Below are 16,801 nucleotides of genomic sequence, written 5' to 3'. Positions count from 1 at the left end.
CTGACTACAGTTATAGCTTCCTCATGAGAGAAAGAGGAGAAGCAGACACTGATGTCTTTCTGTGGTGACCAGTGACAGGACCCAAGGGAATGGCCTGAAGTTGTCCCGGGGAGGTTAAGGTTGGATATCAGGAAAAGGTTTGGGTTGGATATCAGGATATTCTTCACCCAGGTGTTTGGGCACTGGAACAGGCTCCCCAGGGAAATGGTCACAGCACCAAACCTGACAGAGTTCAAGTGGCGTTTGGACAATGCCCTTGGGCACATGGTGTGACTCTTGGAGATGGTCCTGTGCAGAACCAGGAGCTGGACTTGATGATCTTTGTGGGTCCCTTCCAACCTAGAAAATTCTGTGATTTGATCTAACTACTTTTAACACAGCTGACATGACCACAGCTCTCTGTTCCTCTCTGTTTACCCTGGTGAAAGGTGCAAGCTTACCTTAACACAGACACTATCTGAGACACCTAATTCAGGAGCACAAGCAGGGTTGCAGAGATGAAGACTCACCCTTATGGTCTCCCACTCCTCCCCCCAAAACACAAAATATAACCCAAACAGCCAAGCAGTCAAACCTTATGTCCTAGGTTGCAATATAGATGTAGTTTTCTGTTACCACCGGCTGTGGGCCATTAGCTGCTAATGACCCACCCCCGGATGACAGACAATGAGCCATCAAGAACCCACCACATCACTCATGGAATTATCTCATCCTATTGTGAGATGCTCCACCCAGGAGGGAGGAGCCAAGCATTCCCACCTGGATATAACCTGGCCTTGGAACTGCCTGAGCTAGCCCAGTCTACTGGGTTCCCAGAGGACAAGAGCTACCACTGGACCTTCAGCTGGAGACCAGACCTTCACAGGATCACTGCTTCAACTGAAATACTTCAGTTGGACTGCTACCACCACTCTAACAGGGTGTCAGGTTGTATCTGACTTTGTCAGTGCTTTTACTTGTATTATTTAACTTCTTTTTACCTTCAGTCTTGACTTGTGATCTCCCACTGGTTTGTTTTCAAACCAATACACCTTAGATGGACAGAACTGCCCTCAGAAAATGCTTGCAGTCAGACTCCACTGACTTCACAGGGACCCAGTAGAATTACAGCTGTAAGGTGACATTCAGGTAAACAGAGTTTGTTCCTCTCAAATGCAAACATCTTAAGCAGAAGGTTGATGGGTGTAGCCATGACCCATACAGTGTGCTTCTAATTCATCTTCCTACTTTAGTGGCTTTTTGACAATTTGGTCATTCCTCTGGTGGAGACATAAGAGAAGTGGGCCCTGGAGGACAGCCAGCATTATGGAGTTGGCCTGGTGAACAACCAGAATAATTATTCAAGTGGAGGATCAGATGCAACTAAATATGCATTTTTGTTTGTATATGTTTCAAAACATCTAATCTTCTGACATGTTTTCAAACTGTGCTAAGCCAAATGAGTCTTGAGGAATTGTGCAACTAGATGTTGTGCATCTCTTAGATGCATTTCTTGAGGCAGTCTGAGAATGCTGGGTTCTTAATGACTTGGCTTGGAATTTCATGGACATCTGATTTATTTCCCCTAAGTGTATGTTGTGCTCTTTTTAAGAGGGACCTCTTGGAGGAAGGAGAGGTTGCTCCTTCCCTTGGGGCCACTGAGTGTCCTCAAAAGGAGAAGGCTCAGGAGACTGTACAATGGACTGAGAAGGTAAGTTATAGAAAGGGGTGTGGACATCATGCATGGTTTGGTTGGAAAGATGACATCAAAGATGATAGAGCAGGCCAGCAGGCTTTGGAGGTGAAGGGAGGAATTTCTAGAGGACTAGACAGACAAAGCAGCCAATCAGAAATCTGTAGTTAGCTGCAATCATAGACTACCCTTCAAAACACACTGGACTTGTAAGAACTCTGTAGAAAATTTAATTTCTCTTTGTCTTCCTTTGTATCCCCTTTAAAAAGCTAAGATTTTAGGTTTTAGTTTTCATTCAGATGAGACTCTTATTTCTGAGCATAATGCAGACATGCAATAACCTAACTTTGAAAGAATCATCCGGGGGGAAAAATGCTATTGGCATATTGTAAACAAATAGTTGCACTAATCTCAGCAGAGAAATACAAGAAGCCTTTATTAGGACATTTTATATCATCTAAAAACCACTCATAAGGTACTCACTGGACTGATTTAAATCTATAGTCACAAAAACGTTTCAGGGAACATAAAGTGAGCAGCCCCTTTCCTCACCCCGTCCTTACTGCTCCACTGCAAGTAAAGGGAAAAATCTCATTTAGCCCTGTGTTCCTCGTTGCATGAAGCCAGGAAGCTTCTTGACAGTTTCACTGATATTATTCTGACTGCTAAGCTCCAACATAGCTCAGCCATTTTATGAGGCCAGCAGTGATTTGAAAATACCAGTGCCTGATGTTTACATGGAACAAGTCCTGATTTCTTGAATTTGAGTAAAATTCCATTCACCTATAGCTAGAGAAACTAAAGTAATAGGTTGGGCAATGGGAATTTGTGTATTGATGTATGACTATTTTTCCACTGGCTTTGTGGAAACTGTGCTGTGTTTCTTTTTTGCAGGAGCTAGGAATATCTGCTAAGTATGTTACTGCTCTTTCATGAAACAGAATCACTTTTAATTCCTTTATTATTGCATTTGGATGTAAAATGCTTATCTGTAGAAGATCTGGGTACACATTACAAAATTTAGATCTGAATTAGGCAACCATTTCTGTGACAACCCCCACATAATACCAAAATAGCTACTCTGAAAAGGAGTGATATGAGGCACATGATTAAATGTCAGAGAATTCTAAAGACTGTTTCTACTAGGGAGCACAAAGAAAGTGATCTTGCATTGTGCTCTAAAATGTCTCTACCCTGTAAGCTGATCTGCACAGACACTGGCTCTTTGACTCTCTGTTGACTCCAGGAGGTGTGCATGTCCATTTGTGTGATCAAGGTGCATGATCTCAGCTGAAACAGCCTGCCCTGGGGAACGCTCTGCAGCCCATCTCTGTGCTTTCAACTTCAGGGTGTAGCGTGCTGCAAAGGGGGAAGGGTCAAATAGGTCTGAGATAATGAGCACAGAGACAAAACAGGTTATAAACTTCACCCAGACTGGAACTGGTAGCCAAAGAAGTGAGTACAGGTGTGAAGCTCTCTTGTCAACGTTTCTCAATGGTCTGGGCAAACAGAGTTCTGTTTGCAGAAAACATGGCATAAGTGCCTTTGCGTGCAGGTTACTCAGGCATGTGAAAGGCCACTTGCTGATGGGTATTGGAAGGCTGGTTTTCCTCCTCACTGAAGTATTAGGCTTGTACATTGTAGTAAATAAACAGTTTTCTAAATGCGCTGTATTTACAGAATACCTTTCATCAGCTGCAGTACATTTCTAAACATTGCATACACTTTCCTAAAAAATTCTGCAAACTTTATGGCATGTTATTATCCCTTTCAGCTTTGCAGTCCCCACTGGTCTTTCTATAGACCATATTCCCATGATAGTTATTCTCCAGTATTTATTTTTAAGATACATTAGGGAGTCAGTTTCTATCCTAGAAGTATGACAGAGCCTGAAGAAAAATCAAAATCCTTAGTGATTCTCACCAGTGGTCACTTGAATAAACAGAAATGTCTTGAGCACGCAAGACTCACGTTACTCAGTACGCTGAGCAAGTAATTATCTTACTGTACTTGAGAATACAGACCAATTTGCAGTCTTCTACCTGGAAAGACCAACATGCTTCATGTGAGCCACATGAAATAGCTGCCTGCACACACCTTGCAAACAGAGATTTACACAGAGAGCAACCCCTGATGCACAGACTGGCTGTTCTGTTAGTGCTAAGGTCAGAATAGCAGCTGCAGTGTGCTATAACTTAACTTAGCTAAGAGTAATTCCTTGCTGCCTGAGACCTCACATATAATTCACAGGCCTAGATGTATTAAACCTGCAATTAAAATCAAAAGAACACATTGTAGTGGATAAAATATGGGGTGTGTGATCTTTTCAAAGTACAGGCTGGAAATTTTTAGACTACATGCTGAAATTTGGCTCTTCAGATACTCAGGCAACTTTCTGTAAGTTGCTTGGCTTTTAGAAGTAAGTAGTGATTTCTTTTTCATTTGTGACTGTTTAGTATTACTGACAAGTAGGCCACCTATGTTCAAGTGCCTAAATATGGACTGAGAAAACTAGGTTTTGGCACCCAGATACAATGCTGCATCTGTGAAGTTTCTCTTCATTGTGAAAATCTGCTCTTTTTTTTTGCCTTTTTTTCCCCTCTCCTCTGACTATAAGCTATTTTACACTTATGAAATTGCCTTTTTCCCCCTTGGCTCAGATGGTTGCATATACTTCCCAGGAAAATCCACACAGAACAAAAGTTTACAGTATTTCTTGAGTTGCACCATAATGTCCCATTCTAACAGAGAAAAAAACCCAATCAAATACTTCGTGTTCACAGACAGACAAGCTGGCAAATTTTTAATCCATAACTAATATAAGCATCTCTTACTGGGTAGTAATAATAAAACAAATATTTTAAACTTCAGACTACAAACAAACAAAAAAAGCTTCCTACCCCAGTATTATTCTACTATAACAATCTTGTCCTTAGTTTGTTTTGATGATGTCTTAATAAAAAATTGAATATGCCTCTGATTTTTAAATTTCAACACATATTTGATCATTTTAATCACAGATAGTACTAGAAAGACTTCAGTGGGAGTCCTGCTTTTTAAACATTTTATTAATTTAAAAATGCACACTTTGATCACTTTCTCTGAAGTTTCCACAAAATTTTCAGTCTGTAGTCTGTTTTGGTTACAGTAGGAAAAAAGCCCTGATGGCAGAATTCAGATTTACCTTTGAGAAAGAGAGTGGATGAGGTTTTACTTTTCCTCAATTTTCCTTTTATTGTAAATAAATTTTAAGCACATTTACTTGCACAATAGCATTTCAAATTTTTTTTTTCTGATTCATCTTAAAATATTTTCTTAAGATTTGGAAAATCATATTTATTCAAGCAACACTTAAACATGTGCTTAAATTTGTGATTGTTTCAAGTTATATTTCAGACTAAGTGAAGCCATGAATAGGGCTGATTATAAGCATGTCTAAGATTTTCTTGAATTGGGTCCATTTGTCACTAAAAGAGCTACTGTAGATAACAGTTATTCCCATATTCTGATTTAAATATTTCATACATATCCATTCCAGAAAAGTGAATCCTTTTTTATAAAGATAATTTTGTCGTAAAATAAGTAGTGAACTAGTATTGAATAATTGGTATTATTCACTGAAGTAGAAAATGTTATTATCTTCATGTTGTTTAAGGTCCTCTTCCTTACCTTGATTTCATCTGTGTATTGCAACATAGGCAAATATTCTATTTAACAGTGGTTTTGTTAATGCTCCAGGTTCAATATGTGGCAAAACTTTTCATAATAGCAATCAGTAGTTTTTGTTAACTGTCTCTAAAACAGATCTGCTTATATAGGTTTGACTTCTTATGTCTGGCTTCAGCAGAATTGTTGTATCAGTTGAAATAGTCTTGCTTGTTATGTTCTATGCAATTCAGTATCCTTTAGGCTCCTAGATTTGTTTCTTAACCGGCAAGAAAGAGAATCTTATTTGCTATTTAAATTTTCAACCATCTATGATCTAATTTTGCATTTGTATGTGACATAGCATGTCTACTACTGTAAATTATTCAGCAAAATTGAAAACATGCAGGGCTTAATAGTAGTCTGCATGGGGTCAACAAAAAAATAGGCCTGAAAAAACTATTTGACACACATGCCTAAAATGACAGTAGAAGCTGGTGCATAGATTCAAGGAAAGCAGATGGACTTCTTGATAGTGCTGTAAATGTAGACATGAAGAAAATCTGTAACAATTACCATGTTTTTATATAGAATTATGTAGTGTTGGTAAGCACCAGCATAAAGAAATGGGTTCTAAAAAATGCATGTTTCAAAGGCTCAAGGCTGAAAAAAAAAGAATGTAACAGTTTAAAATACCCAGAGTACTACAGGACTTACTACGTGACAGAGGCATAACCAACTATCTTTAGAAATAACATTCAGTAAGTAGCAGATCACAATGACAAAATATCTTCCTTTGAAACTTTGCATCACCAGCTATGTATTAACACCTCTTTACTCAATGGATTTTATTATCACATTTTGCTACACATTGTTGCCATTTGGATATGAGTAATATCAAGCACTGCAGAAAAATCATAGAACCTTCAGCTCTTGCTAAAATCATTCCAACTTGATGAATTTTAAACCATTTTGAAGATGAGACACAGAACTTTAAAGTATCTTTTAAAGATTCCAAATCATTGAAAACCTTACTTGACTAGTCTTAAAAAAAACTATAGTGATGAGCTTTTAATTCACTGAGAGAAAGACCTGTGAGACCTACAGAACTATTAAAATATTATGTCTTTGGTTTTGGATTCTACCTGTCTTCATTTAAATTATCCAGGATCAAATTTGATGCATCTTGTAATGATAAGAGATATTATTGGTCCAGCTGCAGGGCTAAAAGTTTGTGCTGCGTGGTATCCAGGAAAGCCCAAATAATCTTCTTCTGGGGATTATTTAGTGCCTCAGAAGGAAAAATTAGCAACCTTAAAACCCAGGAACACTAAAGTAAGTGTTTCTTCATGTCAGCTGTAAATATATCTACATTGCCTCTTTCTTAGAGATTCTCTAGGACCCCAACAAAAGGGTCTTCAAAAATTTAAGTCTTTACAGTGATTGGTTTTACAGATTACTTGGTTTTAAAGTTTAGATAGTATAACATTCCTGTCTGCATGACATATGTCTGCCATTTCCTTTAGAACAGGGAGCATTATAAAATGACACAGATTCCCTTCTCTAAAAATGCGTATGGAACTGCCATATTGTAAGAAGGTAAGGGTTTTACTGGCCCACAGTCTACACAAGGATATCTATGGTTATACAAAACATTAGTATTAAGTGTCCTAATTTGATTATTTTGGCCAGGAATAATAGAAAGGTAATAGTACATGGTGACAAAGCATACTCAAAGAGCTACATTTCCTATGCTATTAAAAATAATAAAATAAGAAACCCAGCTAAGAATTCAGACAGGAATTGATGTCAGATTCCTTCTTTAAGATTAGGAACTTCATGTTCAATTATTATTTGCAACTGAGATACTGAGTACATGTTGGTTTGCTGTCTTTGCCTGTCTGTTCTCATTCAGTGTTTACGTGTACCTTTGTCACATTCAAATGGGTTTTACTTCACCTGACTTTAGTCATCTGCAAGACAGTCCTCTAGTCAAAGGCAGGCATCTATGCTTCCTTTCACTGCAGTTAACAAAGAAAATAAAGCACCTGCAAAAGGCAATTTATGTCACTTTTCCTAGAAGGAGATGGTTTGGAGTGATAGGTGCCTGTACAGTGCAGAGGTAGAGTATGACTAGCTGCGGTTGCATACTGAGCTTTTGGTAGTTATTGTGAAGAATCCCACTGTATTAATTGAAAGGTATAAATGTATGTGCAAGAGTTCAGTCATGACACAGTCTAATTGATGTTCCTGCAAATGAAGATCAAATACCAAAATATTATTTCAATGTACAGTTGACGGCTTCAAAGCCAGTCCAAACTACATACATCAACACTCACTCTTGAAACAGAACAACGCCCACCACTTTGCTTCTTTGGGTAGGCAAATTTTAATGTTTTACTATGAGACTGACAGTTTTGTATCCAGTTGCTATGACAGCAGAAGCCAAAGAACCATGCACCAAAGTTCACTCTCATACCCCAGTCTCCTTCCCCATGTGTGATTCTCACATTGCACAGCTCCAAAAGGTTACCAGCATTTAGCACAGTAGGAAGGACACTTGTCCAGATTCTCTTTTCATGTCTCACATCTGGGAGTAGGACTCCTGTGACACTGCTATTAATGGATGTCCAGGATGGTGGCTAGTTCAAGAGTATTTCTACAGGCATTCTGGAAAATATGCAACATTGCAATAGCTTCCGCCTAGGAAAACAAAAATATATAAGTAGCTAGAAACACAGCAATACTACATGTATCTTTTTGGAAAGCCAAAGAAAGAGGAGATAATTTCAGCTTCATTTCAAATTTTATTGACTTTTGTAAAGGCCTGTCATTTTGGGTACACTACCCGTGTTTACCAAACTCATGTTTATAAACAACAATCTTTTTCACATCTTTGTTTTGCTGGGTAAAACTCCTTCTTTTCATAAGACTGACTCTTCATTACCTTTAACACTCCTGCACCTGCTCTATTTTTTTTAAGTACCTTTTGAATAAGCTGAGTATGGCATTTCTGATCAGATCTTATGCTTTCTGCTTTTCTATATATCTCTACTGGAAATACCTCAGCCAGCATATCCTGGGATCACATTTGCCTTTGCCCTGAAAGACCCTGAAACCACAGAAATTCTAGTGACCCTTTTAGAATTTCTTCATTACTCTGGCATTCACCACTATGCTTTAAGGCCTTTATGTGAGAAGCCGTGGAGCATGAAGTGCTCAAGACAGGAACCTTGCTTGATACAGAACATATATGCTTAATTTTATATATGGTGTATCATTTCATCAGCTTCAGTTAGCTTTGTAGGATCTTGGCCTATCTCCTTAGCCTATAAATAAATAATGACAGATTTATAAATAAATCAGTTTCTAACCAGCTGAAACTGTGTTATCTTTGTAGCTTTTACCAATCAATAGAGCAGTGTGAATGACAGGCACAGGTTCTGCAGTTTTAAAAAAATCTGGTCTAACAATAAATAAATATAGTTCATGTAAGTACCACACAAATATTTTGATGCACTAGCACAAAATATTTCATATGGTGTTTCAGAATATGCCCAAGCTGTTTACATCTATGCTTGGCCAGTAAGTGCTTTTTAGCTGGCAGTTTAATGTTCTCCCAATATAAATAGATGATCAATCATTCTTTGTTGCTATTGTTTTAAAGAATAGTTTGAAACCGAATTCACAGTGAGTGTTAGTACAGCCTGTTCTTTTTGTTCTCTTATCAATACAAGTTTTAATATGAAAAAAAGTGCATTGTTTTAATCTGGCTGCAGGATTATATGTGTTAGGCTCTACTGTAATTTTCTAAGTTCTTGGTTGGTGGGCGAGTGCAGGTGCAAGCCTGGAAAAGAGACCGAAACGCTGCGAAGGCATGAAGTAAAGCACATATCAACCCATTCAGAGAACAAACACACAAATGAAAACACTGAGGTGGAGAAAATCCATCCCCATACTGAGAATTATTGTATTAGAGTGTAGAGTTTGTGTGAAGATGAATTTGAATTTCACCTGCCTTCCTGTTCTGATCACTCACAGGAAACTTACAGAGACCTAAACTCCAGTTAAAAGCCTGATGCACGACATAAGTGTGAGGCAGTGCATCTGTACTGTTCTTGTGTCAGAACACCTGGATTTCCACCAAATGAGATATGAAGAATACATTAATTATGTTTCCACGAACCGGCCTTGTCATGCTCCTGTCACAAGGAGGACTCTGCTCAGGTCTCTTCCCTGGCATGGGTGGTCACAGGCTGATGACAGAAGCCAGGCAGCGGATTTCTGCCCGGTGCCTGTCCACTGTCCACCTCTGATCAACACTCAGTGCGAGGGTGACAGCCAGAAGGGCGTTCCCCACCTGTGGGGCTGCGTGGAGCAGTGCGATCGCCGAGGGCAAGAGGGCTCTCTGCTTTCCCAAGTTTTTGCTGTGCAAGGCCCAGGGCGCTGCTCCCGGACTGGGGAGGAGTCGCCTCCTACTCACCAGGGCTCCCCGTCCCCTCTCGCTCAGCGTGCCGGCCCCTGTCGCGGGGAGCCGCAGCCGTGCCCCTCACAGCCCGAGCCCTTGCCCTCCTTCCCTGGCACCGCGGCTCCGGGAGGCCCTGCGGGGAGCCCTGAGCTCGGCCCGGCGGCCGCAGCGCCTCCTCGGGCTGGAGCCGGCGAGCACCGCTCGCCCGCGCCGCCGCCCGCGCCCTGCGCTCCGGCAGCGGGGCGGACACAGCGCCGGCGAGAGGACAAGCTCCCCCGATCCACCCTGCGCTCCCCTCGGCAGCCCCGCCGCCTCCCTCCTCTGGGGTACTGCAAAGGGGCGGCGGAGCGCTGCGCCTCCCCCTCCGGCTCCCGGAGCGCGGGCTGCGGGCAGCTCCTGCCGGGCAGCACCGGCGGCCGCTCCGCTCCCGGACCTACCCCGGGAGAGCGCACGGCAGGCGGGGAGCGGGGCGGGGGGGAGCGGAGGGGGAGGGCTGCGCGCAGATGAGCGCTGGTCCTGCGAGATGCTGCACGCCCAGCTCCCCGCCGGAGGGGGGTAGCAGCCGCTGTCTCCGTCGGCTCCTGCTTTTTTGCAAGGGCTGTTGCTGCCGCTGGACGCAACCTTCTCCCGACATGGAGCTGCTGCCGCCGCCGCCGTCGCTGCCGCTGCTGGAGTGAGTGAGTGTGACGGGCAGAGCTAGCCGGCCGCATGGATGGATGTGTTTAGCTTTGTGAAGATTGGGAAGCTCTCCGGGTAGGTGTTTGCCGCCGCCGCTGCTCTGCGAACCGCGGGCGTCCCGCGGCTGCGGGCGCTGCCCGTGTCCTGCGGGGGCAGGGAGGGATGGGGGTGCCCGGCGTGGGGAGAGCCCGCGCCGCTCCCAACTTCTGTGCCAGCGGGGCTCGGGGCTCGGGTCGGGGTGGGGCGCTGGGCGCTCGCTGCCCCTGGCACCTGCCCGGGCCGCGCCGATGTCCCTGCGCGGGATGGGTCGTCGCCCTCTCCCTTGCGAAGGGACAGCGAACTGCGGCCGCAGTTGGGCGAGAGCGGTGCCCTTCTTGAGACGCCGGCCAGAATGGGCGGTCGGAGCGCTTCTGAAAATGCAAAAGCGGTGACAGGAGCCGGAACCGGGGCGCGGTGGCGGTGCTGGAGGGGTGTGTTGGTGTTCGGGGGGTGGTGGCCGCGGTGCGGCTTTCGGTCATCCGCCGGAGCGGGGGCCGAAGTTGCGAGGAGCGAGCAGCGCCCGGCCGGCCGGGCCGCCGGGGAGGTTCTCGCCCTGCCCTCCGCTCCGCACCGCTCCCCTCCCGCGGAACGCGCCGCCTCGGGCACGCCGCCTCCGCCAGGAGCCGGATTTTTGGAGAAGTGGTGAAATCGTCGCCGCTCGCAGCGTTTGTGAGCGCTGCCCCTCCGCCGTGTCACACGGCGATGGGTGCAGGGGCGCGAGTGGATTTGGCGTCTCTTACCCCTTGCGTGTAAGGCTCGTGCTTCTCGTGGTTTAAATGAGTGGTTGATTTGTATTATTTGTCTCTATTTCTTTGTTTTCCGAATAAACCTCTTCTTGAACGGCCTCAGAGTTGTGGTCTCAGCCTGTGGACTGTTGCGTTCGCAGCTGGTTGCCAGGCCTGGAGCTGCATAGATAGATCAAGAGGCACAGCAGCCCCTGGTACGATGGATGTTCCCAGCGTAGTTACGCCTAACTGGATGTAGCCCTTCGCAGTTGCACAGGGGATTGTGCTTTATCTCAAAGATGCAGTATGAAAGTACTCGAGTCACATTTTTTTTTTTTCCAGGGTTCTGGTGTGGATAATCTTCCTAAAGGATTTAGCTTTGATCACTGTAACTAGGAGTGTTCCAAATTCTTATGATTCAGTGGTTCCTACACCATAGTTACCATATCCTTGTCTGTTTCTGAGGCACTTAGGAAGCAGAAGCTGAATGTTGCACAAAAGGGAGAAAGGCCTTGTTAAGGAAATACAAAAGGTGGCTTGCTCCAGTGATGGCCAGGTAGGGAGCTTGTCAAAATGACAGATGGCCTGTAAAGAGCAAATATTGCATGGCTGGAAGTTACAGAGTTCCACAGGTGCAGGTGTGGAACTCTGTATCCTTTATCCCCCAGAATTCCCACCATTGCACCTGGCTGTGATTACAGCTCTGCTTGTGGCATGCCAGCACAGAACAGCTGCTGTCATTCAAGCACATCATTGTCTCATCCTGCTCGCAGCAATTTTTCACCATGTGACAGTGACAATACAGGCAGCCCCCTCGGCATGCCTCGGGTGGTGTTACTGGCTGACACCGCTAGAGCTGCAGCAGCAGCAACTACAGGGGAAACTTTGAGGAGAGGGAAGACATGCTCACACAGATAAGGAACAGGTCATGTAGTATGGTATTTATTTCCAGGTAACTGAATTGAGTGGCCTTCTCCATTTATATATATATATGTATATATACACACACATATATATGTATATATATAGTAAGCTTGGGTCTTTCTTGGCATGTACAAAATCTGTAGCTTTCTGCATACTTGAAGACATGGGCTCTTATCAATGCTAGGATTTGTATTTAAATAAAGACAGATCATAGAAATTCTCCTGAAGAACCTGAAAGTTCCTTCTCAAATGAAATGGCAAGTTTCAAAGCTTGTATCTGCCTCCGCTTCATTTAAGGATGTGGAATACTTATGGACTGTGTTTATCTTGTAGATTGCAGTAAATTATTACTGTACTGAGCTACACTTTTATTTCTAATTTTCCGGTTGTTAAAAGACCTAATAGTTTACACAGGACTTGACTTTACTTGCTGTTTCCTAGGTTACAGGCAGGTATCTGTTCCAATTTTATGAGAGCTTCATAAAGAAGACAGGTTCCAGTGTAAACCCCATTTTTAATCACTTTGTGCATTTGGGTTGGAAAACTAGTTTGCCCAAAAATTCCAGTTGTTTGCTGTTAGAAAGAAGGCCTTTATGAAGAAAATATTAACTGAGACTGTGATCTTACAAGCAAATTACCTACAGAATGTTGTTTTGAACATGGCTGATGCTGAACTTCTTTTAAATTTTATTTTGTTGTGCATTCAGGTCTCCTCATTTTAAGCTGCAAGTTTTCTATTAGAGTTTAAGTCTGCAGCCTTATTTCTACAGGCAGTGGCACAGCTAAGCTCTGTTATGCACGACTACTGGAAGGGATACTTCCTAAAGTTGTGATGTAATTTTAATAGATCTGACAAGAATTTAAATTTTGTCTCAATCAATTAACATATAAAAGTTTTTTCTGGAATAAGCTTAAGATGAGGTATAAAGTCCTAGAAGGTGGCTACTGGATATAAAATTTTACATAGCATACATAATTTTTTATGTTTTAATTATCTGTGTGGGTTTTTTAATGTGATACCTTTGTGCATAGGGTCTTCCAGAGATTCTGTTTCTACAACTGATTCAACAGTTGTCCATACTTGCTGCGTAAGTGGAAAATACAGGCATAATTTGGAAAAGGATTATGTGCAGAAATGGGAGAGAATGCCAAACTGATTTTATGACAAATGTGATCTCGGGTAATCCTGTCCTTTCCTTGACTTTGTAGGTCTGTCACATTGTGTACTATGCATAAAAATACAGATGCTTCGTGACAAAGTTTCTGTTGATTTTGAAAGATTGGAGATACCCATCAGACATTGAAAACAAAAATACCATATAGAAATAGTGATCACACTTTCTCTGACATAGCCTCTCACCCATCCCATTTTGGAAATTTACCAGTCTGATGGCAGTCTGGAATAAACATTTTGGTATAAATCTCATTCTCTGGAGGAAAAAACCCCAAACAACCACCCACCTTTTACTGTAATGAATTTCCAAGTGTAGAGAATGACTGACAAGCCTTGTTTAATGGATCAGTGCCCTGATGTGGAGCTGTACAAAGCAAGTGAGTATGTCTGTAGTGTGGGCTGCGTGAGCATGTATGGTGTGGTAGCATCTGTAATTTGGGAGGGAGGATGAGTGCAATAGGTAAGGTGCATCGCTGACAGTTTAGTTTAGATCAGAAGTCTGTCTTGCCTGGAATTCTCTCTCAGTTGCTTTTACTGGGAAAAGAGTAGAATGAGGACATGCAATCATGAGTGGTGATTCTTGAGCATAAGTATAGGCAGTGGAGGAGGGAGGGTGCTGCTGTGCTGAACATGAAACTGTTTTCAGATCAAGGTAAATTTGAGTAAAGGGCATGGCATCAAATTTCTAGTCAGTACTGGACAGATGAACTATGAAACAGTAGGTCCAAATAGTGAATAGAAGTTATCAAGAATTTAAGTCAGTGTTCAAAGAATATATTTTTAGTTGGAATTTAAAAAAAAAATTTTGAATGACTTTTTATCACTTTTGTGATGTCTGTTGAGGTCAGTTCTATTTCAGAGCTTTCATAGCAGGAAGTAAAACTTTGATATGGAAAGATATCTGTCTGGGTATCACCTGAGTGTAGGTGCGTAGGGTAGTGACCCTCTGGAGTTGGAATACAAAGCTCCTGTGCCTGTTTGTTGCTTTGCCAGATAACACTAGGGAAAAAATAACATTACTGTCTGCTTGAGTGGCAATACTGCTCAGGGTAGGGTGGACATCCCTGTCACACGGTTACCTTTGTGGGAGAAGTTCTGAGCTCATAGAGTAATTTGTCACCAGAATGAAAGTCTCCAAGAAACAGGCCTGCAGTATGGGGTAAGAAACTAGAAATCTGTGAACCTCATTGAAGCTGTTATAAATATAATTAATAAAGAATTAACCCCATATAACACACAGGAGGATACCAGGAAGATTTGGACCAGCCCTTAACAAAGATGCTAATTTTTTGTAAGTGGGAGATAAATTTGTCTTACCTGCATCTTTACTTTTCTGCTCAAGTTTAGCATTGCTATTCATTATTCTTGAGTTTAAATTTATTCCATTAAAATGGGATGTGAATAGTGATATCCTTGCTATCCAGGCCCTTGGAATTGGCTTTAAAACAACAAAAAAAAAAATCCCATAACCCTGCAAGCTCTTCTATTCAGAGAACAGTCAAATATGGCTATTCCCTGTGATTATGCTAAACCAGAGGCTGGGTTTCTCACAGAGGAGGAACTTCTTAACAAGTCCTTTTTCATTGGAGTGGATAAATCTCACACTCTTGTATTTTGTGTTTATCTTTCCATAGGTGGCCATCTCTAGTCAGGTAGACTGTTTTGGTACCTGCCCAGATGTTTGGAATTCTGGGTTCTTGCTGGTTACAAAAGTGAACAGATGTGGATCCTTGCATTTGTTCTCTCCCTTTCCAGCCTTTGTAGCCCTGTGCTCAGTTTTATTCTCTCCAAATACTGTCTTTAGATGTCCTGCCAGACTGTTGTGAAAGGTTCTCTTCTATATCTGTCTTAAAATGTAACTGACTAGAAACTGTGCCCATATATGCTGAGTACTAAGCTCTGCTGTGGTTTTGTTTGTTTGTTTGGCTTGGGTTTTAGGGAATAAGGTAGCTTGACTTTATGGTTTAGTTATTTTTATGCAGCCAAGCAGAGGTATGTTTTTTAGATTTAAAGCTCTAAAATTACCCAGTCTGTTGTTTGGTGTTTGTGGTTTTGGGGTTTTTTTTGTTTGTTTGTTTGTTTTTAATTTTTTTAAAATTAATTGAAGAAGATTTTGGGATGCTTCTCTGTCTTTATCAGAATAGCACCTTTCTTTATCTATGATTTTCCTTGCCAAGTTTTTATTTTGCTGTGAAGTTTAAAAAGACCCTATCTTAATGGAGAGACAATTGAAAGTGTGATTAATTTACTGATGCTGTTTTGCATATGATTTTTGGAACAATTTTTGTGAAAACTCTTTGAAATGACAGTATTGTAGCTTGTAAGTTATTTTCAGTATTTACAAAAGACTCAGTAAGAAAGCCTATGATTATCCTTTTTATGTTCAAAGGAGGTAATTTAATTTCAAAAAGAATTTTATTATACTGGATGATAGTTCAAATAACCAATAATTCATTTCAGCCTTTTTTCTTGAGGACTGCATTACATTAAGTGGCACATTTGCCTAGTCACATTAGTACAGGAGCGTTACCTTATATTTTATTATTTGTCTGTTTTGTTTTGTTGGCACACATAATACATACAGCTGACACACATAATAAAGACATATGCTTTAATGCTTGTGATGTTAGCTATGTTGTATGTCATAGTGACCTCAGCAGTTCAGAGATTCATTAAAACCACTCCTTACATTATGAACTGCTGTAAACTTGTCAAGTGGCCAGTGAATGGTGATGCAACTCTGCTGAATATGTATGTTCTCTATATGTTTGCCTTGCTATACAGTGCTGAAAAGATGTAACCAGAAACAACACTGTCTCCACAAACCTCTGAGAAAGCCCCCCCAAAAAATCCAGAAAAAAACCCAAAACAAACAAAAAAACCACCCAAAAAAACCCCAAACAAACCCAAAAGCCAAAACTCCAAGTAATGATTTATTTTTCCATCTTCTTCTAATTGCTGAAGAAGATGGAATGAGAACTTTGAGAATTGATGCTCTTATTTAAGAATGATCAAAATGTGCAGGTTCATTATAATGCTTTTATTTCTAGGAAGATTTGTTTTCCTTATGCTTTTGGTTCTTTTTGGAGAGCTTCAGTTTGTGATGTAAAATCATTGGTGACATGGTTGAATCAAAAATCTCAGGACAGTTTCTCTCTTAATTGCAGCCTGCACCAATGTTCTTGTGTGTGCATGTTTAAGTCAATCTGTTAAAATTTTCTTATGGTTTGAGAAGAAGGAAAAGGGTTTTTTTGTGGACTTTCCCCTCTGTATTCACTGGTAACAGGGCAAACCTGAGGTGTTTTATAGATTTTTGTTTAGTTTTTTGAGGGGGGAAAAGGTTTGCTTGTTCATGGTGTGATTTGGTTGGTTTGGTTGTTTTTGAGAAGCCTGCTTTTCAGCCTGAGATTCATGTGGGAAATTTCAGTTAAATTGAAAAAAAATTCTCACCATAGCACTAATAAAAAATGAGGATA

General features: G+C 41.6%; 1 protein-coding gene across 1 annotated transcript in view; it reads left to right on the top strand.

The window, feature by feature from the left end:
• The first annotated feature begins 10,342 nt into the window (after positions 1-10,342).
• The window catches only part of FRMPD4 (FERM and PDZ domain containing 4), a 298,010-nt gene continuing 291,551 nt past the window's right edge, over positions 10,343-16,801 (top strand). Inside the window, exon 1 of the mRNA XM_085052131.1 lies at positions 10,343-10,538. Coding sequence (XP_084908257.1) covers positions 10,498-10,538 — 41 coding nt within the window. The 5' untranslated portion in view covers positions 10,343-10,497. The remainder of the gene's footprint in view (positions 10,539-16,801) is intronic.

This window comes from Lichenostomus cassidix, chromosome 1 (assembly GCF_008360975.1).
Source record: "Lichenostomus cassidix isolate B80296 chromosome 1, HeHo_3.0, whole genome shotgun sequence".
NCBI classification, from domain to species: Eukaryota; Metazoa; Chordata; class Aves; order Passeriformes; family Meliphagidae; genus Lichenostomus; species Lichenostomus cassidix.
The sequence above is the reverse complement of the archived record's forward strand: the minus strand, read 5'-3'. Positions and strand labels throughout refer to the sequence as shown.